This window comes from Oncorhynchus tshawytscha, linkage group LG09 (assembly GCF_018296145.1).
Source record: "Oncorhynchus tshawytscha isolate Ot180627B linkage group LG09, Otsh_v2.0, whole genome shotgun sequence".
Taxonomy (NCBI): Eukaryota; Metazoa; Chordata; class Actinopteri; order Salmoniformes; family Salmonidae; genus Oncorhynchus; species Oncorhynchus tshawytscha.
The window spans coordinates 59193155-59217723 of record NC_056437.1 but is presented as its reverse complement, the minus strand read 5'-3'; the positions used below and the strand labels follow the sequence as shown (position 1 = coordinate 59217723).

General features: G+C 44.5%; 1 protein-coding gene across 11 annotated transcripts in view; it reads right to left on the bottom strand.

Annotated features, from left to right (window-relative positions):
• Window positions 1–722: 722 nt before the first annotated feature.
• Window positions 723–24569, bottom strand: part of LOC112214599 (H(+)/Cl(-) exchange transporter 3) — a 70496-nt gene continuing 46649 nt past the window's right edge. For 4 of the 11 annotated variants that reach the window (XM_042327129.1, XM_042327135.1, XM_042327130.1 and 1 more), the window contains 14 exons: window positions 15912–16072; window positions 15273–15372; window positions 14851–15038; window positions 14380–14502; window positions 13533–13739; window positions 13175–13255; window positions 12537–13085; window positions 12103–12289; window positions 9198–9415; window positions 8898–9078; window positions 8602–8718; window positions 8164–8380; window positions 6075–6150; window positions 723–3483 (listed from right to left, as the gene is read on the bottom strand). In XM_042327129.1, the coding sequence (XP_042183063.1) occupies window positions 3304–3483; window positions 6075–6150; window positions 8164–8380; window positions 8602–8718; window positions 8898–9078; window positions 9198–9415; window positions 12103–12289; window positions 12537–13085; window positions 13175–13255; window positions 13533–13739; window positions 14380–14502; window positions 14851–15038; window positions 15273–15372; window positions 15912–16072 (2585 nt within the window). In that variant the 3' untranslated portion in view covers window positions 723–3303. Of the gene's footprint in view, window positions 5153–6074; window positions 6151–8163; window positions 8381–8601; window positions 8719–8897; window positions 9079–9197; window positions 9416–12102; window positions 12290–12536; window positions 13086–13174; window positions 13256–13532; window positions 13740–14379; window positions 14503–14850; window positions 15039–15272; window positions 15373–15911; window positions 16073–24569 lie in introns of all 11 variants that reach the window. The other 7 variants (XM_024373477.2, XM_042327136.1, XM_042327137.1 and 4 more) reach the window with 5 other exon arrangements.

The following is a 24569-nucleotide window of genomic DNA, read 5'->3' as shown; positions in this document are numbered from 1 at the left end:
TTGTGCGAGCACTGAAAGCAAACAGACTTTGTGCGAGCACTGAAAGCAAACTGACTTTGTGCGAGCACTGAAAGCAAACGGACTTTGTGCGAGCACTGAAAGCAAACGGACTGGCATTAGAAGCTGTCTTTCTTCCGTCTTTCTTTGACCCAGTGTTCCTCCTCCTCATTCCTCTACACCAGTGTTCCTCCTCCTCATTCCTCTACACCAGTGTTCCTCCTCCTCATTCCTCTACACCAGTGTTCCTCCTCCTCATTCCTCTACACCAGTGTTCCTCCTCCTCATTCCTCTACACCAGTGTTCCTCCTCCTCATTCCTCTACACCAGTGTCGTCCTCCTCATTCCTCTACACCAGTGTTCCTCCTCCTCATTCCTCTACACCAGTGTCCTCCTCCTCATTCCTCTACACTAGTGTTCCTCCTCCCACTTCTCTACACCATCACGTCTTTTCTTTACACCAGTGCTCCTCCTCCGTGGCCACAGAGCAGCTTCTGATCTGAGGGGATTCTATCAGCGTTATTGTGCTTTGCATGGGTGGAGTTTAGTGTACTGTACCACCAAATTCATCTTCACTGAGAAAAGCGTCACATGAGTTGTGCTGTATAGTAGAATACCATACAAATAGTTGGATTGACAGTAACTTGGTGTGTTCATCCTTTTACCTCAATACTATTAGAATCCTGTTTAATGTCTAAAATAGAATTAAGAACCCACTCAGACACTTTTGCAATTTTCTAATTTTAATTTAAAACAATTAACTTTTACACATTGTTTTAAATGTACAATCAAACCATCAATGTAATCATACAATTAATGTACAACTATCTACCATAAATAAAAGTCAGTCTGAAGTTATGAAAAGAACAGTGTTTGGTGACACCACATGGGTTAACAAGGACGATGCGCTCGTCAACCAACAGCAGGGTTGAATCCATCAGGGCAATGTTTCCCAAACTCGGTCCGGAGGCCCACCCTGGGTGCACATTTAGTTTTTGCCCTCGCTCTACACAGGTGATTAAAAATAATCAAAGCTTGATGAGTTGGTTATTTGAGACAGCTGTGTAGTGCTAGGGCAAAAAAACTAAATGTGGACCCAGGAAACCCTGCATTAGGGCACGCAATGGAAAACGTTTGAAAAACATTTGGCAATGGAAAATATCCGTTTCTTATTGGACAAGTCCCTCCCTGTTTGTTTTATTATGTTTGGTGCCCAATGAATATGACCTAAAACTATCAATGTAATAGAGAGAAACATGAAGTCACCACCTGCCTCCACACGCTTTAATGTGTGCCTCAAATGGCACCCTTTTCCCTAAAAAGTGCACTATATAGAGGAAGGGTGCCATTTGGGACACAACCCATAGCCTTCACTCAGCAGCTAAGGTGCTACTCTATGCACCTTGTCATTGAAACAAAGCCAGAGAGAGAGAGAACTCCTTTGACTGGCGCACGCATCGATGTCACTGCTTCCTGTGGTGAACCACACATTAAAGGGTGAACCAGATATACGATCCTCTATTATTTTTTTCATGAGTCCAGGTTGACACATGGAGGGTTCAAAACTATTTCCTTTTGTGTACTGTGTGCTTCTACATATCCCCAAGTCAAAAATATACAAGAGACTTTATTGAAGTTTAAAAGGAGTTACTGGCACACCTCCCAAAAAACGTGTTGTGAAATGCACCTCCTATTTCAGTCCTTTCAATTCATGATTTTAAATCTACAAATACGAAGAAGATTTCATGTTGAATTGTTGTACTTGACGACGAGGCAGAGGAGGAGAGATGCAAGAAAAGATTCAGCTCCAGTGGAAAATACAAGACACATTTCTCACAGCATGAGGCAGCTTAATTAAAGCAAAGTAAAAGATCTAAGACATGGTTACTGTGCAGTATTACCATCAACATCCTCATAATCATCCATTTATTTTGTTCACTTGAAAAAAAAAGTGGTTTTCCAGTCTTGACTTTTTCATTACAAGCCGTAAAAAGTTACTTGATTATGTATATATCAATACTCTAAAAGTAGTTGCATTAGTAATAGTTTGAAAAGAAAAAGGGATTTTTTTTTTCTTCTCCTCCAGTAACAGAACTTCACCTTGAGTTAGTGTTCCTATTTATTTTGATATACACACTGCCCACCTTCACTGTCGGAGAAACGGACAAGTCTTTTCTCATCTGATACTTATGCGCGTGCACACACCTCTATGGCATATTGCCTACCTGGCTCAGATCAAAAGGTAATTGCACGCGCACACACACACACACACACACACACACACACACACACACACACACACACACACACACAGTTTTTCACCCTTCAACAGGGGGTATGTAACCGATGAGTATCGGACTCTTCTGTACAGAATGTTTTCACATACATCAGAAAGAGACATTTTGTTCTTGAACTACAACACTCAGACATTAACTAACTACTCCAGTACATCCTGCTTGTACCCTTGATCTTCCTTCCTCTCTCTCACACACACACACACACACACACACACACACACACACACACACACACTCACTCACTCTCTCTCACCCACGCGTACACCTTGGAGCAACGCCCAGTCTAATATCAGGAAGATGCCTTTAGGGGGGAGGGTGGGAGTTTGTAGTTTCGGGTTACTATGACAACCTGATTGGAACGTGGAGGTGAAACGCACACATGCATTCTCTCGCTCAAAGAGAGTTCACAGGTAAACAATGCTTTCGAGGACGGACGGGGTGTGGGGAGGGAGGGACACAGTGGGGGTGGAGCCTGGCAGGGCTGACAGCCAATCAGCAGTCGAGGTGTCTGAAGGTCGCTCCTCGCGTCCTAGCGGATCATTCTGACCTCTTACCTCGGTAGCCAGGCTTCAGGCTCACAGCAATGTCCGCCAGCGTGAACCAATAGAAACAGGACAAGGACGAAGGAGCATGAAGAGTGTGTTTGAAGGAGGTGCCATTCGGCTAGTGGCATGCTTGTGTGGCATCTGTGTATGAGTGAGTCTGATCTCATGTATGTATGTATGTATGTATGTATGTATGTATGTATGTATGTATGTATGTATGTATGTATGTATGTTTCTGCATGTAAATGGAGGTGTGTGTTTATATTGCATTCCTTGTGTATATATGCCCCAGCCTGTAGTAGCTGCTACCTAGGGGCCAAAACGTCCCTCACAGCAGCCATTTTTAAAGTCCTTTTAGAGTCTGTTCGTCTCTTCCTTCCTGTGGCCTCTAGAGGGCTCTGGTTTAGTATTGAGGTGGATTTGGGGTGGTGTGTCCCAGGGGTGGGGGGGGGTTGGGCTGTGCGTCATAGGGTGGAGCCGCGGCCGTCCAGTAGGTTTACCACCTCCTCCTCGCTTTCCTCCTCGTCAGCTTGACGACCCGGGAAGGCGGTGACTAGTTGAACATTATGTTGTCGGGGTCTTGGTTGGCCATCTGGGCCATATGACGAAGGATATCTTTTTTTGTGATAATACCAAGGAGACGCCTGCAGGGGGAGAGAGAGTGTGTGAGAGAGTGTGTGTGTGAGAGACAGAATGAGTGAGAGAGATCGGGGGGAGTGAGAAAGATTGAGAGGGATTGAGAGAGAGAAAAAAAGAGAGTTAGTCAGTGATGAGCTGGCAGGGAGCACAGTCTGGTTGGCGTGGGAGAGAATTGTATCGTGTTTTTGTTGGCTAGTGCGGTTGGTTGGCCGGTCGGTGGTGGTTTTGGCCGGGGATACAAAGGTGGAATCAATCGAGAGAGAATGATAATATTATTTATTTGGTTAGATCATATTATCTAACCAAAATAATGGGCTCTGTTAACTGACAAAATTGTGGCAATTCGGTTGGGGCCTTCGTTTGGGGATTTATATTATTTTGGGACTTAATGATAAGTTGCTTTATATCAAAAATATTTAAAAAAGACTAAATAATAATGATGAATTCTACAGTCTAGAGAAGCAAATGCTCCATTTCTTCCAAACTGTATCTGCATTTTAGCCCAAGGGAATACAGTAACAGGGAATACAGTAACAGGGAATACAGTAACCACTCAGTCAACCGTGACAGTCAGTGTCACTGCAACCATGCCAACAAAAACACGAGTCCCACTGGTGCCAAGGAAGGATACGAGGTGGAGAGGAGGAGGTGAGTAACCAAGGGAGAATGGTGAGTGAGTGATTCTCGTTAGAAGCCTGGAGGGAGGAAATGAACTGAACACACTAGGAAGAGCAAGACTGAACACCTTGCCTTACCAAACAACCAAACCTTCATAGTCCTCAGGGATAAACATTCTGGAACATCCAGTCAAGCGTCTTCAGGCTCATTGCTACCGGCTCCCTTTAAAAAGGTTACTCCTTTCTGAGAGCCAGGTCGCAATTGGTTGAAATGTAATATAAAACACAGAGGGTCAATTACCGTTTGCAACCATTGTGCAAACGGATAATAATTAGATGTCCATTAGGACATCCTGATTCCTAGAATTGCCTTTTTGTTGTTGTTATAACTACAAACACTTGTGCTCTTGAACTGAGATTTCGTGAGAAACATCTGCAGACACTGGAGAGCGAGAGAGACAGACGTTGAGCTGAGAGAGTGATGAGGCTGTCTTTCAAAGCGTCATAGAGTAGGAGTGCTAATCTAGGATCAGTTTAGCCTTTAAGATCCTATCGAATATGATTATAAGGACTGATCCTAGATCAGCACTCCTACTCTTTGACGCTTCATGAATACGGTCCCTGATCTACAGAACAGGCCTGTTGAAGGCGGGGCACATGTAGGAAGTGGAGGGGACCAGATCTGAAGTGAGGGAGGTTGAGGTGGGAGGCAGCGGGTGAGGCACGGGGGTTGAGTTCAGGTGAGAGGGGGTTGAATGAGGGGTGGGTACTGTTTAGGATCAGGGTGGGTGTTGGATGTGTGTTGCTTGTCTTAGCTGGCTACCTATACTATAGGTATTAGCTACCACAACACGGCTACTACCACCATCACTTCACCACCATAGAGTTCACTCTCTCAGGAGGAGGGTTCTACTAGGCCTACGGCAGGGACACTAGATGCTAAATCTCCCCCTCCCAGAAAAACCAACGGTCCGCTCCCACGTAGCGGCCGGTTACTCGCCAATCGGTTAAGGGGACGCCGGTGGAGCTACGAGCTGTCGGGTCAGATGTCGTCGATCTGTTGGTCCGCCAGACAGACGGACGGAAGGTGACCCAGTTGGGGGGGGGGGGAGCGAGAGGGAGAGGTAAAAAGAAAGACAAAAAAAAAGAAAACAAAACAGGAAGAAGCAGTAATTAATTGGAGTCAAACTGTACTACGTCCAAAATGGCACCCTACTCCCTTCATAGTGCACTGCTTTTGAACGAGAAGTGCATTACACAGGATATAGGGTGCCATTTGGGATGCTTTTAAAGTGAAATTATGTAATGTTTGCGTGTGAAGGTTTTTGATGGGCCGAGTGATACACACACAAAAAATAGGCATGGCTACATGGCTGTACGCAAGTTATTGGGACAGGGACGGGGGGGACGAGATCAATATACAATCAGTATATTCATGCTTCTATCTATATTCTATAATAACTTCTTATAGCAGATGAAGCAGCCCCTACTACTGATGAAGGGACTAATAGCTAGTGGCATGTCGTTGATGGAAATGGCAGTGGAGCAATAGTACGTGACGAGGATCTAACTAATCAAGCTTCAAATGACAGTTCCCATCAAAGTCCAACATTAAAAGGACCCATAACAACACCACTCATTTAGAGTAGATCTTTAAAAAAAATATACATCTTACTAACTGTTGTTAATGACTAGTAGTGAATGAATAGGGAGACCAGAGAGTGACAGAGTGGCACTTGTGTTTGTGAATGATAGGGTATCCAGTGAGGAGAAAGTGGATGCGCAGCCCCCCCCCCCACAAAAAAAAAGAGTGCATTTGTGAGTGAGTTGAAAATATGACACAGTAAGACGAGTGGGTTGCTATTGGAAAGGGGAACTGTCAGTTACACTTTCATGCGTCGCGCCTAGGTAGGTGGGCAGAAATGGGGAAGGGGGAGAGGTCAGTGGAATGGGAGGGGACAGGGGGCGGGGCTAGTCACCAGGGGCTCCGTGTGTTCCTTGAGCTCCTCCAGATGCGCTAATATATTCTTCTTAGTGATGATGCCCAATACAATCCTGTACAAACACACACCTGTTACTCAGGAGACTGCCCGTCGCTCAAACACAGAGAAAGACAGAGAGAGAGAGACAGCAGCACAAAGCATACAAAACACAAAATAACTTATAGAAACATAAATAAACATAACTTAAATGATATAACAGTGTCAAATCATAACATAAAGTACCAAACAAATCCTAATAGTGTTGCTTTAAAAAGAATGGTCAATAAATATACTACTCCTACAGATGGTGATTTTATATCAGCATGTGTCAACTGGATGCCAACTAGTGTTATTCGTGCATATGATTCATCTTTGTGTCGGTTTCAATAACTTCCTTGTTCACTTGTAATGGATTCTAACCTTGTGAGTAGTAACGGAATCAAGTATTGTAGATAAATAACCTAGGATATAGTATGTCTGATGTTTCTACGTTTAGCCTAAATGTATAGCTACTGAATGATACATTCATTGAGACCAAAGGTGGCATCAAACAATAGAAAATGAAACAATTATGACAAAAAGAAAAATGTATAAAAACAAAAGGACTGCCGTCATCTGTAATCTCAGTCACTCTGCCTCTCCTGACTGTGTCTAAACATCCATCTTTAAACATATACTTAGACTATGACTGCCGGGTAATAATGCACAGAACGAGGCTTTCTACACTTCTCTGGAAACAGCTCTGGCGGACATTCCTGCAGTCAGCGTGCCAATTGCACACTCCCTCACATCTGTAGCATTGTGTTGTGCAAAACGGCACATTTTAAAGTGGCCTTTTATTGTCCCCAGCACAAGGTGCACCTGTGTAATGATCATGCTGCTTAATCAGCTTCTTGATATGCCACACCTGTCAGGTGGAATGGATTATCTTGGCAAAGGTGAAATGCTCACTAACAGGGATATAAACAAATCTGTGCACAAAATATGAGAGAAATAAGCTTTTTGTGCAACTAAAATTTCAGGGATTTTTATTTCAGTTCATGAAACATGGGACCAACACCTTACATGTTGCGTTTATATTTTTGTTCATACATCATTGGATGCACACTGTCTGTCCTGTAATTCCTATTTTAACCACCAGATGTCCCTTCAGAGTCATATTCAACGAGTGAGCTTGTACAGTACAATTGAAGGCCACCAACTTCTAAAACAAGACACACGAGTCCCTCCAAAGGAAACTGGATAACAACTATTTTCTGTCTCGGGCTTGCCTAACGGGAATTTTTCAAATCTGTGATTTACACTTACTATTTTTCAATGAACACACTGCATTCCTTAAGAGCTTCTTAGTCAAGCTACTGAATAAAGCTAGATAGGTTTCCTCTCTGTATGATACCTGTTCTACAGTAATGGTGGTAGTATATTGGTGAGTGTCTCCTGTCTGGTATTTGTTAAGTGGTATTTCAGTAGTTATATTGGTAAGAGTAGCGCAGCTAGCATTTAGCTGAAAGGCCATGCAGGTTACAGCCTAGAGGTTATAACAGGTTATAACACCACGGCTCCCAGTGTCCATGCATCGCTCTACAGTGAGGCGATGCATGGCTAGTACGTCCCATTATCCAGACTAGCATATCACTTCAAATGCATGATGTCCAATTCCAGTAGTGTGTGTATATTGGAACAGACCTTGAGAGTGTGTTGTCTGGTTTGTGTTGAGGGAACTCGGTGCTGCCTGTTGAGGTGTTAGTTCAGGTTGCCAACACGGCTGAGGTAAGGAGGACTTAGGAAGACTCTTTCCCCCAGTGTTCCCTCCTTGTCTTTCACCCCCCCCCATTTTGAAGCTGTGATTCCCTCATCCCTTTTCCATTCCCCCAATTTCTTCTCCCCCTCCCCTGCCCTATTTCCCATGCCACCCTAGCAACTACCCCTCCCCCACCACACACACACACACACCCCCATCCTCTCGTTTCACTCTTTATGCATCACCAGACATTGTCAGAGGCCCAGCTTGGACAAACTCCCAACCCTCCGATCCCCCCCAGCCATCACCCCTTCCCATGCCACCCTACCCCTCATCTCATCTCACCCGTTGTGTGTCACCAGACACTGGCGGAGGCCCAGCTTGCGGAAGATGTCCACCACGATCTCCATGGGCGTGTGGTCGGTCACGGTGAAGGGGCTCATGTCCAGGATGGAGCGCAGCTTGAGGGGCCGCGGGCTGTCGGCGGGCAGCGTAGGGGCGTGCTGCGTGAAGTAGACCCGCGAAGTCAGCAGGATACCCTCCTGCTTCCGCCGTGCGTTCTCTGTTGACAGTTGGGAGGGAGAGAGGGAGTGGGTGGGTGGAGAACGAGAAATGAGATTTGGTTCGTTTCTAAGTCGGGGGGTACCCGAGCCATACCCATGCGATGTTTAGGTCCCAATTTTTGTGCCAAATGTAAAATGTAAGGCCCGGCCCTGCCTGAAACCCAAAATAACTTTCTCTGTTAGTATATCCATTAGGTGCTCCTCTCAGTCTGTCACTCACTTCCTGCCCGCCGCTCGCTCTGCATGTGCTCTGGGAGTATCCATAGCAACGGCTCTGCTTGGGCTGACCCGATGCATAATGTAGGGGCCTGTCGGGCTTGGGTCGGGTAGCAGAGCTCTAATGCCAGATAGGGAGGGTTTACACTTTTGGCACAATTCCATTGGTTTCATTGGCGCTAGGCAAGCTCAATAAATTAAGTGCAGCTAAAGTATTTGAAAGGGAATAAAATACTAGTTTAACTTAGGGTCTGGTTGAATCAGACCCCCCCCCCCACACACCCTGCAATCTCTCCTCACCTATAGCGATGGTGATGTCCCTGCGCAGAGCGAAGCCAACCAGTCTCTGGGATTCCTTGGAGACGATGACAGGGAATCCATTGTAGCTGGTCTCGTTGATGATCCCCTGTAGTTCCTCCACTGTCAGGTCGTCCTGCGTCAGCACCGCTAACGGCGGATCACTACGCCGCGGCCGCATCACCTGAAGTCACACAGGAATGGAAAAACATCATGTATCTACTTGTGAATCATTTTTGTGAAGTTTGTTTGTTTTGATTACTGTGTGTGTGTGTGTGTGTGTGTGTGTGTGGATATAATCACCTCCCGCGCCAGCGTGGTGTGTGTGAACTCCTCCTTGGCGTCGAGGAAGGGGTACCCGTTCAGGCGGATGTGTGACTCGTAGATGCCCTCGCGCCCGAAGGCGTCGCCCACCCACTTGCTGGTCATGACGGCGGCCATGAGGGGCACGATGTACTCCAGGCCGCCCGTCAGCTCAAACACGATGACCACGAGAGACACGGTCATCCGCGTTACACCACCTGGAGCGCAACACAATGATTCACGTATTATTCACCAGGTAAGTTGACTGAGAAGTGAGAGCACCATCTTTTACAGCAACAACCCAGAGACAAGGGAAGAGTTGCATGGGAGAGGACCAAAGCCTCTACAGCAAGATAGATTACATTTGAAAAATCGACCAACACAGTCCATATAGCAATGTATCACAAGGGGAAACTGACACCGAGTAAGAACAACAGACAGAACCATAAAAACACAGACAGACCCACAGCGAGTGAAGTCCTTCAGTGTAATCAAGGACCTCAGCCATCCAAACCATGGTCTGTTCACCCTGCTACCATCTCGCAGACGGAAACAGCACAGGTGCATCAAAGCCGGGACCGAGAAACTGATAAACAGCTTCTATCTCCAGGCCATCAGACTGCTGAACAGCCATCATTAACCGGTACTCTGCCAGGCACCTTAGAGACTGGTGCTCCCATGTATATTAAGGCATTGAAAACAGGTCACTTTAATAATGTTTACATACCGTTTGACCCACTTTATACATATATACTGTATTCTAAGCATGGCTCATCCTATATAACTACTGCTGTACACACCTTTTCATATACTGTCTATACACACCATTTATATTTATATTCCGGACTCTGACATTGCTCTTTCTGATAACGCTAGACTGGCACAATTACCGTATAACCATGTAACCAACGTTTATGGATGAAGGCCATCATGGAAATAAAATACAATTCATTTACTGTATAACGAATGCCCCAATATAAGAAAAATATTGATTCCTTTAATATGAATCGATTCTTTTGAATTATTATTTTTCACAAATTGAATGATTCGCTTCGCCATTGTAGCAGTTGGGGTTCGGTTCAATCGCGGTAAATGGAATCACAGGAATCAAAATAACAATTTGTGAATCTTGAACAGTTAAAAAGGAAAAAAATTAGCTGTATCCTTCCAAAACTCATTTTGTAGATACTTTAAGTTGGTTTGATGCTAGTAGTCAGCCTGAAGTAAACACTTAAGGTAAGATACAGTATATTGCGCCCTATAAAATCTGCGATGAAGCATGCTGAAACAGTAATTTCGAAAGTTATTTTCAGAAAAACATTAACAATTAAAATGTTGACTGCAAAGTAGGCCTACCTGACATGATGATTTGTACCAATCAGGTGCACATTTTATTTTCCAAACTCTGCAATCACACGTGCAGTACAGAAAGCTGACAGAAACACAGCTTGCCCCAACGCTCTCTTGCTATGCAGTTGAATTAAAGGGGAACTACACCCTCCAAAAATATTTTTCCCAGACCTCAAAGGGGTTCTCCTGAACAGTTGAATGATAGGTGGGAATCAAAAGTTTACCCTAAATAGACATACCCAAACTTAATTATTTTTCATGGAGATGGCCATAAACTGGTCAAGTTGGATAGTTCTCTAAAGGTCTTGAACTCACCCTTCTGGTAAAAATAGTAATAAATTGCTGAATTGTACTCACTTTTGAAGACAGAAGCTCAAATACATTAGTACAAATATTGTTAAAAATCATATGATTTTTTTCACTATTCAACAGAGGTGGGGAAAGAGATCTTGAAATGATTGAAATGCTTTCGAAATATAATAACAATCCAACTATAAACGACTTGCTATAAGATTTAAAATGTCTTATAACTGCAAAATAAATATGATCATACTTAATGACAGTACAATATTGGCACTATTTCATATAACTGCCGACAGAGAATTTCCTTCTAAACGTCCACTGAGTGGCGCAGAGACACCATTCAAATGTGTTCATACTCATCAGCTTTAAGGACGAAGTGATTTTGTCCATCTAGGACCAAGAGAAAGTGGTATAGTTTAAATTCTATGAAATGCAGTATTTATTCACGTTGAGAGCTCTAAATCCGTTTGAGAATATCACAGCAAGATTCAACTACACAGGCTGGATCCGATAAGACTGTCACCGTTTGTTCATATGCCGTCTCACAGGCTGGGATGACTCGCTCAGGGGAAGAGTAAATCAATTCTTTGTCTGGATAGGCCAGAAAATGTGACACGTCAATCCCTACGCAAATGTAGGTGTGAAACCTGACACTTCCAAGTCAGCTCCGCTGAGAAAGTGGTAGCGGAGAGCAGACAGATTTCTGGCATTATAAGGCACGGGACCCTAAGGAGTTCACAGAGCGCTTTGTACACCAAAATGGCAGTCGGAACCGGTCAAAAAAACGCTTAAATTTCCCGAAATGGGGGACTTAACATAGCAGTGTTGTGGACTTAGAACATACAATTGTGATGTTATTGTAATTTTTTTTAGTGAAAACCTGAATAAAAATAAATAAAATCACAAACCAAGAAACCAAGATAACAAAACTTAATTTGGGCGGGAAAAAAAGGGGGATTTCATAGGGCCCTATAAACAACACACACAAATAAAATGCTATTCGAACGGTATTACGGAGACGGTAGTCATTTGGCTGGCCAATAACCATCATCCAAAATTCCATGATCATCACAGCCCAAGATATTGCCCATTCTTTACTTGTTTTATACTTTTTGGATTATGTGTGTATTTTTATTGTGTTGCTAGATATTACTGCACTGTTGGAGCTATAAACATAAGAATTTCGCTGCACCTGCAATAAAATCTGCAGATCTTTGTATGCGACTGATGAACGTAGATTTTTTTAACTCACCCAGACATGCGGCGGCCCCCACCATGGCATAGAGTCCCGGGGTGATGCAGTCGGTGCCTACCTCGCACCACTCCCTGAACACTAACCAGTCGTGGTGGTAGTACGCCAGCTGCTCCACGGCGATGCCAACGATACGCCCGGCAATCGCCCCGATGGCCATGCTGGGGATGAACAGGCCAGCAGGAACCTGGGGATATTAACCACAACTCAAAGAACCACTCCAACTATTTCTGAACATTTCCTGTTGAAAAAACATCCTGAACTAAAATCCCAATTCCAATTTTGCTCAATGCCTTTCAACCCCAAACCTGATCAGCATTACTTGGGAGTGTTGACTACAATCGAAGATCTGCATTAGGCCACGATCTGATCATTTCCCCAATACAACCACATTAACTAGACAGCACTCCACCTGCCCCCCCGCCGTTCCTCACCTTAAGTCCGAAGGTGAAGATGGTCATGATGATCTTGAAGATGAGCGCCAGGCACAGCTGCCAAATGGCTGCGTACACCCCGGGTCCAGCCGGCTTGTTGGGAGACGCGTCCACAAACGCCTTGCTCCCGTTCATCTGACTCCTGTACTGGCACAGCTGGGACGACTCCAAGGGTCCGCAGTCGGTAAACAACTCTTTAATCAGCTCGCTGGTGTTCTGCCGCGTGTACGGGTTGGGGAACGCCACGACCGCGGTAATGGCCGCCACGAAGATCACCTCCAGGATGGGGTACTTCCCGAAGCGGGTGGACTTCCTCCTTCGGCACCAGGCGATGTTGGCCTTGATGAAGAAGGCTCCCCAGAGGCCTCCAAACACCCCCAGCAGGATGAAGGGGATAAGCTCAAACAGGTACCAGGGGGTGTGGTACTCCACGTAGAATAGGACCAGACGGCTGTTGCCAAACGGGTTGATGGAGCGGAGGACGAAGGCTGCCACCAATGCAGCGAAGAAGGAGCGCCACAGGGTCTTCAGAGGGAAGTAGTAGCTCACCTGGGGGGGGGACAAGGAAATTATAGCGTGTGATTCAATGTACAGACACACAGTCAGGCACATGCACACACATTCAGTATAAAACGTACCTCCTCCAAGCTGAAGAGTACTCCTCCTATGGGAGCACCGAAAGCCACGGACACCCCGGCCGCTGACGCTGCAGATAGGACCTGCGGAGAGAAGACAAAAACAAAAGAAACACAGGCCGAGTCAGCGGAAACACCGACAGGAATTGACCTAAAACACAGTCGTATATCCTACTATGTGGTGACACAGAAAAGGTCTGAAGACAAAACTCCACACGTTCATGTAATACAACAGATACAAACACAAACCATATCCGCTCTCTCCTTAGGCTCGTTCTTTGACGTACTTGGACAATAAAAGTTGTATGGTACTGTATTTGACCGCGCCTAACAGAACCGTAGATCACATAATCGCACGCACCTCTCGCTTCTTGGCCTCGTTCTTGCTGTACTTGGGGAAGAGGTACGAGAAAATGTTTCCGCAGCAGCAGGCCACGTGGACCAAGGGTCCCTCCTTCCCCAGGCTCAGCCCAGACGCTACAGCCAGCACCAGGGTCACAGTTTTGATCAGCAGGGTCCACTTCCCCAGGTAACCCCGGATGATGAACCCACTCAGAATGGTCTTTATCTAGGGAGACAGAGACGTGGGGGGAGGAAAGAAATAAGATATGCGTTTCCCATTAATATCTCCCTCCTCCTGAAGTGTGCCATCGTTCACTACTTCCCACAAACCTAAAAGCATTGGATTGGTAGAGGCATGGGCTAGTGGGAGTTTCCACCATATTTCTTCTACCGGTAATTTCCTTACAAATCAGTGAAGGGAAGTGAACAAGTGCACACTTTGTGAGGAAGGAGAGATAATTGAGACATGGCCAATGTAAATGTCCTTTGTTCTCTGGGAGAGAGAAGGGAGAGGAGGGGAGGTGTTCGTAGAGTCTATTGAAAACGTTAAGGACGCATTAAGCTCACCGGTGTGCTGGAGTTTCCTTTTAATTAAATGTCTAAGGGAAATATCTGTAAGTTGAAGAAACTATCCCTTTAAATTCAACAAAATAAACTAAAAGGTAAATGTCCAAACATATCCCAAACGGCTTCAGACTAAGAATTTACAAGACGAACAAAACATTTCCAACTGCTCCCCGTGGCTAATCCTCATCTCTCGCTCTTCCTGAATCACAATATATACTGTATATATAGTGTGTGTGTGTGTGTGTGTGTGTGTGTGTGTGCATCCATGTGTACGTGTACGTGTGTGTGTACGACTTCACCTCAGGTATACCCGAGCCACAGGCGTAAGGGGCGAACACCTTGACCAGTAACACAGCCAGGAAGGCGAAGGACAAAGCCCAGTAGATGTACATGAAGTAGTTCATGATGTAGGAACCAGGGCCCTGGGACAGAGGAGGAGGAGGAGGAGGAGGAGCATATTATTAACTGTCAATACACTGACACAGGGTATACGGACATTTGTTCTGAGATTAGATTCAGAAATGTGTCTGCATCAGGAGAACACATATAGAACGACCAAATCAACTCCTGGTGTCATCTATAACAACATGGAGTCAGTCTAAACAGTGGTGAAGACACTTTATACCTCTCTCACCTCTGCCTGACTTGTCCCTCTCTACTCTGGTAACCGCTAGCTTATAACACCGATAAGTTGCTATATTACAGCACATAAGGTGCTTATAACAGCTATTTGAAACCTGTAACACCTACGTCAATGAAATCCTTCTCACCTCTTCCTGGCCCAGGATGAGCCCCGCCCAGCTCTTCCACTGAGGACACTTGTCCCGCTCAGCGAACGTGGTCTCGTTGGAGCCCCAGCAGCACTGCTCATGGTTGAACCACATGGCATTCAGACACACCCCCTCCTTGATGTCATTCAGCCAATCAGCAGCGATGTCGATTAGACCAGCCAGAGCACCTGATTGGACAAGGAGGAAGGGGAGGAAGAGAGGATGAAGGGGAGGAAGAGAGTATGAGGAAGAGGACAGGGAAGAGAAGAAGGAAACGATAGTTTAAGCCTGTGCCACGCTGACTTTCATCAAAAGCAAGACGAAAAACATACATGTTGTCGATGATGAGCCTACATTTACTGTAATTACCCGTAACTGGCTATTAGTACAGGTGAGCTCAGGTGACTGCGTGTGTGTGTTACCTGAGGCCAGCCCTGTCAGTGTCACCACCAGCCACCCAGACCAGGCATCATACAGGCTCTTGGTAAACTCCCAAGCTGATTCCTTCTTCTTAGCATTGATCTGCGAGCACACACACAGAGAGAGAGAGCAGGTTTAGAAACACACACACACACACACACACACACACAGTTCTCCCCCTTTTTAGAGTAACTATTAACAAAATATTGATAATTTATTACCACTCATAATGAGTGGCATAACTACCCATAAACTTGTGCTGCTACTGCAAAATCTAACAATTAAAAATGTCAAAACCTTACTCATTTGAATTTTCTGATGTTATGACATTGCTAGGAACCACTCAGATATAGCAAAAGACTAAATGGTTTCCTTGTGGTGTTTACAAGCCATGCACACAGAGCCACCACAGAGAAAGTAGGGAACACTTCTGTCTAGGCTAGGGCACCATTTAAGGGGCCCAGCACAGAGCCATGGGGGACACCCTTGTGATTGTTTAACCTACCTTAGTTGAATACACCATTATGCTAAATGACTAAAATGTTATCCATCTATAAAATGCATTGCATCAGAGCCACAGGTTCTGCAGCCTTTCTTTTCTTAAAGAAGCCTAGTTTCTTAAATGTAAATGTTGTCCTCACCTTGCGGTGGCGTTCCCGGTCCTTGCACTTCTCCCGGACCCAGTCGATGGTGTGGAAGTCATCATAGGTGCCGACCCCCGGGATGGGCTCCTCCAGGAAGTCCAGCAGGTGGGTGGTGCTACTCATCACCCCGCCCCCGTTAGACATGACGTAGTTAGATCCTACAGGAGAGAGAGCGAGCGCAAGTCAGTGAGAAAGTTCCTGTGAAAGACTGGCAAACGGTGGAGTACTAGCTCGCTGACAGATTGCTAGGAGTCTGGATGGGACAAATGCTGCTACGAAGAAGCCATCTGGGTCAGACAGCGATGTAACAATCTTCCCGGTCAATTTGCACTGAGAAACCCAGGTGGAAAAAAAAAGAGGGAACAGTAACAGCGTCAGAGAAAACCTCCCAATCTTTGACTAATGCAGTCACATCAGACAAGGGAGATGATTCCCCCCGCCCTCTGAACGAAGACCAACCGCAGTCAAAACGCTGCTACCGTACATCGAAACCTACCAGCAGAGGACTGAACAGTGTGTGGTGTTGTCGTCTTTTCTCCTTTCTTCTCACATGATAGTCATCCCTTAAATCAAATTACGCCAAACCCCAGCTCCATCTTAATTTTTTTTTTTTTAACACTGTGCGTCAGCCCGGAAGCACTAACTATCTGCTCCATAATCGGACCCATTAGGAAGACACTGCGAAGCACGGCACACGCCACTGGCTTACGAAAACTAATGAGAATGAACATTGGGTGGAAACCCCGTCCATCCATCTGTTGGCTGCTGCATCTCAAAACCAGAGCCAGACATGGTGGAGAGAGACTAACTGCTGTACACACACACACACACCTCCTGTTATAATCAGATATCCTAATCAGTTACTCCCTCACCCCCAGGCACTCTGGAGCCAAATGGAGGTGCAGTTGCAGACTTGATGGCAGATTGAACACAGAAGGTAGAAACCGAGGCTTAGCCAGGTCTCTTGAGTTCCTTTCAACTAATCACTCACTGGTCATGGAGGTTAGACTCAAAACAGTAGTTCATTCAGGTTCTAAAAGATGTCCTTCCAAAAAGGGCCGTTCTGGTTTAAACTGTGAAGGAGAATGTTTACTTCCAAGTCTGTGAGGTTCTCTTCCTCGAAACTCGTTTCACAATCTCAGATAACGGTTCCCCATAAAAATAGGCGCAAGGACACGCGGGTCTTCCTACGGTCACATGGTTCTGTGTACACTACAGGTTGTGTCGTAGTAAAACTGTGACAGGGGAAACAGAGGCACAGTAGTGGTGTGACTGTGAAGTGAGCGCTGGCCAAGGATTACAACACTGACTGCAGTGCACCAGTCTGCCATTTTTGTGTGTCTTGGATGCAGGCATTATAGGTTGTAGGTCCTACGCGGATAGACGTCAGACACTGTGCATCAAGTAGACTACGCCACACCTAGAGTATAACACAGTATAGTCTGCCGCCAACTGTGCTCTTTCAGTAAATGTTTAACAGATTTCCAGTTCACCAAAATAAGGGATTGGACCACACAACTTTGGTCACCCTTTAAGCGTGATCAGTTGATCTTTACAAAAGCACAGAACACGTAGCAATATTGCATTCGAATACAAAAATTGGCAAACTATGTTTCAACTGCCAAAGATGACTGAAAAAACGGTTATGTATAAAAACAAATGTAATTTTTTATTTTTTATTTTTTTTAAAATCACATTTCATGATTACATTAATTCATCCAGATCGTAACAATAATCAAGAACGATCATTGCCCGATGATCATTGCTAATGCCGGATGTCCGAAATCCAGTCAGGTCAGGCTGTGCTGGTTAGAAGCAGCGCCTGCACAGCATCTAAAAGGGACAGTTAAATAGCTTCTACTAGCTGGCTGACTCGCGCACACGTCACAGACAGACAGAAGCAGAGATTGAGAAGAGCCCTTAGGCCACCCCTGCTCCATCTCCATTCATCCGCTACAGCACTAACTCAAATGGGCAGCCAACCGCCATTTTGAAAAAGGTCATCTCTGCTGTGGATGTGATGTGAGGGAAATAAACAATGACACCGTTAAAATACATAGTCGGCGACGTAGCACTGAAAAACAGCGCACAGTTGTCAAGAAGATGGGTCTTTAAAAAGTACGTGCTTTATCGAACATTGCTTCACAGTATTCTCAGAGTGACAGGAATTACACAGAGACAGGTCTACATTCATGTAATCTTTCCACACAACTCTGCCAAACAAAAGGGGGAAAAAAAGAGGGAAATCTCATGTAATGAAACTCTGACAACTGTACAAGGGTGTGGGAATTCTCCCAAGAAAAAACAAAGTCACTATTGTGTCCAAAAACAAAGTAAAAAAGAATGCTTTTGTCTCAAGTATGTGGTAAATCATTTGGGGGCATGCATGAAATTAGAGCCATTCTTTGTTGTGAAAATTCTTCTATTCTGCTCAGATACACAGTACAGTGTATTGTGTATTTTTCCAGGGTGATATTTGCCTGAGAAAGAGAAATGCAAACATTTCTCTCCACCCTATGGCAAAATGTGTAGAATTACAGGAAATTAGCTGGAAAACTGGAAAAGTCTCTCTCCACCCCATGGCAAAATGAGTTAGAATTGCATGAAATTAGTTATAAAATTGAATAATCTTCTCTCCGCTTTAACAACGGCAACATTTTCTCTATGCCCCATGTCAAAATGTTTAAAATTGCAGGAAATGAAATCTAAACTGTCAATGTTTTCTCTGCGCTGTCAAGAGGTATGCCCCTAAAATGTTATGATCGCAAGGTGGGGGGCAACAAAATTTCACTTAGGGACACTAAAAAACCTAGGGACAGCTCTGACTGCAAGCGTTGGTATGGATGTGACCAGAAAGCCACAGCAGCCAATCATGTTGAGTTCAGATTTTTTGTGGCCCCCACCACCATCAAAGTTGCCCATCACTGGCTTATAGTGTAGTAGAAAGTTCATTGTCCAATAGAAAGTACTACTACATAGATAACAAAACTAACATATTAAATGTTTTATTTAACTAGGCAAGTCAATTAAGAACACATTCTTATTTACAATGACGGCCTAGGAATGGTGGGTTAACTGCCTTGTTCAGGGGCAGAACGACTCGGGGATTCGATCTAACAACCTTTACTGGTCCAACGCTCTAACCACTAGGCTACATGCCGCCCCAAGGCAGGTAAATACATAACCATATTTAGAGAAAAGAAGAAGAAAAATCAGCAGAAGGTAGAGGCTAAGCTAGTTCAGTTATGATGATCCATGGTTTGGTGACCCTCATAACCGTTCTCCATTTGGCATGCGGTCAGGGACACACCGCTTGTGTGTATTTGCTGAACTTGCCAGCAATGTGTGATATCGTGCTGGGGTCTGTTAGTGAGGATGGCATCTACCCACAAGGACTGTTTCACACAACCATGTTATGACCATGTTATCCAGGGGCTAACCGTGTGTGGCTTGGCACAGTTGGCAGAATGACAGGATGCAATTAAGCTGTTTTTAATGAAGCCTAGGGTTAGCCTATAACAATACCTAGGAGAGCCAGTTGGTGCTAACTGCTACGCCAACTAAGGATATCATTACAAAAGCTAGGAGACAAGGTGCTAACTACTAAGCTAACATGAAATTAGGAACCTGGGACTGATTTTTAGGAACCTGGGACTGACTGGTGTGATCTGTGGGAAGTGGGAACGTGATCAAAGCTCAAACACTGGGGTATGATTAGTCACATCTGATGTGGCTCTAGGGGGAAGGGAGGACACAGGGATGAGCAAACAAGTAAGTGAACTAATAGGCTAGCAGGTAACATACAGTTGAAGTCGGAAGTTTACACACACTTAGGTTATTAAAACTTGCTTTCCATAAACTTAGGTCATTAAAACTTTTTTTTTTGGTTTTTCAACCACTCCACAAATTTCTTGTTAACAAACTATAGTTTTGGAAAGTCGGGTAAGGACATCTACTTTGTGCATGACAAGTCATTTTGCCAACAAATGTTTACAGACAGATTATTTCACTGTATCACAATTCCAGTGGGTTAGAAGTTTACATACACTAAGTTGACTGTGACTTTAGAAGTTTCTGATAGACTAATTGACATCATTTGAGTCAATTGGAGATGTACCTGTGGATGTATTTCAAGGCCTACCTTCAAACTCAGTGCCTCTTTGCTTGACATCATGGGGAAATCAAAAGAAATCAGCCAAGACCTCAGAAACAAAATGGTAGACCTCCACAAATCTGGTTCATACTTGGGAGCAATTTCCAAACGCCTGAAGGTACCATGTTCTTCTGTACAAACAATATTACGCAAGTATAAACACCATGGGACCATATAGCCGTCATACCACTCAGGAAGGAGACGTGTTCTGTCTCCTAGAGATGAAAGTACTTTGTTGCGAAAAGTGCAAATCAATCCCAGAACAGCAGCAAAGAACTTTGTGAAGATGCTGGAGCAAACAGGTACAAAAGTATCTATATCCACAGTAAAACGAGTCCTATATTGACATAACCTGAAAGGCCGCTCAGCAAGGAAGAAGCCACCGCTCCAAAACCGCCATAAAAAAGCCAGACTATGGTTTGCAACTGCACATGGGGACAGAGATCGTACTTTTTGGAGAAATGTCCTCTGGTCTGATGAAACAAAAATAGAACTGTTTGGCCATAATGACCATCGTTATGTTTGGAGGAAAAGGGGGAGGCTTGCAAGCCGAAAAGAACACCATCCCAACCGTGAAGCACGGGGGTGGCAGCATCATGTTGTGGGGGCTGCTTTGCTGCAGGAGGGACTGGTGCACTTCACAAAATAGATGGCTTCATGAGGAAGGAACATTATGTGGATATATTGAAGCAACGTCTCAAGACATCAGTCAGGAAGTTAAAGCTTGGCCGCAAATGGGTCTTCCAAATGGACAATGACCCCAAGCATACTTCCAAAGTTGTGGCAAAATGGTTTGTGGACAACAAAGTCAAGGTATTGGAGTGGCCTTCACAAAGCCCTGACCTCAATTCTATAGAAAAGTTGTGGGCAGAACTGAAAAAGCATGTGCGAGCAAGGAGGCCTACAAACCTGACTCAGTTACACCAGCTCTGTCAGGAGGAATGGGCCAAAATTCCCCCAACTTATTGTGGGAAGCTTGTGGAAGGCTACCCGAAACATTTGACCCAAGTTAAATAATTTAAAGGAAATGCTACCAAATACTAATTGAGTGTATAATAAACCTCTGACCCACTGTGAATGTGATGAAAGAAATAAAAGCTGAAATAAATCACTCTACTATTATTCTGACATTTCACATTCTTAAAATAAAGTGGTGATCCTAACTGACCTAAGACAGGGAATTTTACTATGATTAAATGTCAGGAATTGTGAAAAACTGAGTTTAAATGTATTTGGCTAATGTGTATGTAAACTTCTGACTTCAACTGTACATATAGACATAAGCCTAACCAATTTTTATTTTCCCTACACAGGGGTAGAAAGATTTGTGAGGAATCTTAGACACCTCCGTAACCGGTTAAAACTCAGACACCGGTAGGATTGTCAAATGTTTGCCTGCCGACAGTACTTAGTACCTCTGAATAGAGTGTCGGCAGTCTCTCGTGTTCACACAGAAAAGACCTTGGAAGTCATCAGCCACTCAGCCTTGTTAAAATACTCCAAACCAGACGGTGGCAGTAGCGTTGTTTGGCAATGCATCTCAGTGCATATTTCTTATGGTCTAGATTCCAAGCGATCTGTGCTAATGTTGTTATTTTGTGAAAGCCCTTGTCGATACTAACCAGATGGCCACAGCTAGATAACTATCTAGCAAGATGAAGAAAGTAGGCTTAAGCGGAATACCGTATACCGGGGTATTTGAAAAAAGCCACAGGATGGGTTTTCAATACTGTCAAAGCTATTTCTTTGAAGTTTTTCAATACATTTGAATATTTGTAGCTACTTTGAGTTATTACCTGCAGTCAACTTGTGCAATACCTTAGGAGATAAAGCAGATTGCGTTCTTCATTTCACCTGTCACATTATTTTCAAATATTAAGCTTACCGTAGTTCCCCAGAACAGTTGAGCCAGTCAAGTGTTTGTTTGCAAATAGCACAAAGGGACAAAGCGAGCTGATGAGTCCATAGCGATCTATATCTAATCGACAAGTCTCTGTTGTGCAACACGCACGAGGTGAAGTTACACTTCATGAAATTCATTACTAAATGGTTACCATCAGACACACTATATATAGGCAAAAGTATGTGGACACGCCTTCAAATTAGTGGATTTTACCATTTCAGCCACACCCGTTGCTGACAGGTGTATAAAATCAAGCACAGAGCCATGCGATCTCCATAGACATTGGCAGTAGAATGGCCATACTCACTTTCAACGTGGCCACCGTCATAGGATGCACCTTTGCATCACTCACTACCGAGTTCAAAACTGCCTCTGGAAGCAACGTCAGCACAAGAACTGTTAGTCGGGAGCTTCATTAAAATGGGTTTCCATGGCCGAGCAACCCCACACAAGCCTAAGATCACCATGCGCAATGCCAAGCGTTGGCTGGAGTGGTGTAAAGCTTGCCGCCATTGGACTCTGTAGCAGTGGAAACGCGTTCTCTGGAGTGATTAATCATGCTTCACCATCTGGCAGTCCGATGGACGAATCTGGGATTGGCAGATGCCAGGAAAACGCTACCTGCCCGAATGCATAGCGCCAACTGTAAAGTTTGGTGGAGGAGGAATAATGGTCTGGGGCTGTGATTCATGGTTCGGGCTTGGCCCCTTAGTTCAAGTGAAGGGAAATCTTAACGCTACAGCATACAATGACATTCTAGACTATTCTGTGCTTCCAACTTTGTGGCAACAGTTTGGGGAAGGCCCTTTCCTGTTTCAGCATGACAATACGCCCGTGCACAAAGCGAGGTCCATACAGAAATGGTTTATCGAGATCGGTGTGGAAGAACTTGACTGGCCTGCACAGAGCCCTGACCTCAACCCCATCAAACACCATTGGGATGAATCGGAACGGCGACTGCGAGCCGGGCCTAATCGCCCAACATCAGTGACCAACCTCACTAATGCTCTCGTGGCTGAATGGAAGCTAGTCTCCACAGCAATGTTCCCACATCATCCCAGAAGAGTGGAGGCTGTTATAGAAGCAAAGGGGGATCAACTCCCTATTAATGCTCATGATTTTGGAATGAGATGTTCGACGAGCAGGTGTCCACATACTTTTGGTCATGTAGTGTATCTTATAATGGCTTTCTGCCAGAAGTCAAAGAGCTCTGGATGAGTTCTGTACCGCTGCCATTTTTTTCCTGTGCTTCCTACTAGTGTTTTTTCCCCTCCTCCATTCTTCTCCAATCTTTTTTTAAATTTAACTAGGCAAGTCAGTTTAGTTTTTTTCTCCCAGAATCGATTCGTGCTCTTCCTTCAGAAAAACATGCTTCACAACTTTGTTAATTTGCACTCACAGAAAATGGCATTCGGTAACTACTAGCTATGCTTGTTTAACTTTATGAGCTGGATTTGCCTGTCTTGAAATGAGTTTTGTTTTCACTCGTTAGCATTTAGTTAACAGCGTCTATGTGATTTCACTATTAGTTTGTTAGCATTCTGGTAATAGAGGCCCAATGGGCTTTTCTCTTCATATTTAAAGCCAACTTGTGTGCTATACCGGTAATACCGTCAATCCCGGTATGAGGAAAAAGTACGATATGACAATATGAAAACCTGGATACCGCTCAAGTCTAGAAGAAACTATTTAATTAATTCTCCTTAATCCCATACTGCCTGTGCCAGCCCATAGCCAAATGTTTAGCAATTTAGCTAATGTTAGCACATTACCTAGCTAGCACAACATGGCTATCTTGGTCACTGCACTAACTCAGTAGCTAATATAGGCAGCTGTTTCATGGACACTAGCTAATTCATTGTGATTTAATTAGTTGTTAGCTAGCTTGGAGGAAGTATTTACTGTTGTGTGCATTGCGTCTGTGCAAGTATCTAGCTAACGTTGCATAGATTACACTGCATATGAAGTGTGACTGACTTGTAGAGAGAAAATGCCCTCTTTTTAACAACAAAAATGTGTTGGTTCCTGCTCGCTGATTGGCTCATAGTCAAGATGTTGGCCACTGATAAGCATTGCAATTCCACAAGTACAAATCGGTAGGTTCGTCACTACCGGGTTGGCACGCAGCAGGTACCGCTTTTGTTCTAGCAAGAGAAGGAACGGCCTCCCCACTGTGATAAGTACATATCGGCAGACTATCAGCGATGAGATTCTCGGTGTGTTCCATGCTTTAAAGCCTTGTTTCAAAAGTCCCGAGCCAAGCCTTTGAAATATGAAAGCATTGGACTATATCAAGTCCTTTGATGTGGACCTATACGTGTAGGAGAGAAGTAGGTCTAGGCAGGCTCCCATTGAGCAGGGATAACTACAGTAGGTGAATGGCTTTCATCTGGCAGTGTTTCCCTTCCTGAGGAAGACCAATGGGAAATAATTTGTTCTTGTAGAGTCAGCTAAAAACGCAGCCCCAAACGCAACTCACAAATCAGGTTGGTTGGAAGGTGACAACATCGAACTGGCTGACTGCCAGTTGTGCTTTTTTCGCTTCTGGTTGGGTGAGACTGTGGTTGTATCCCAAATGGCACCCTACTTCCCTATATTA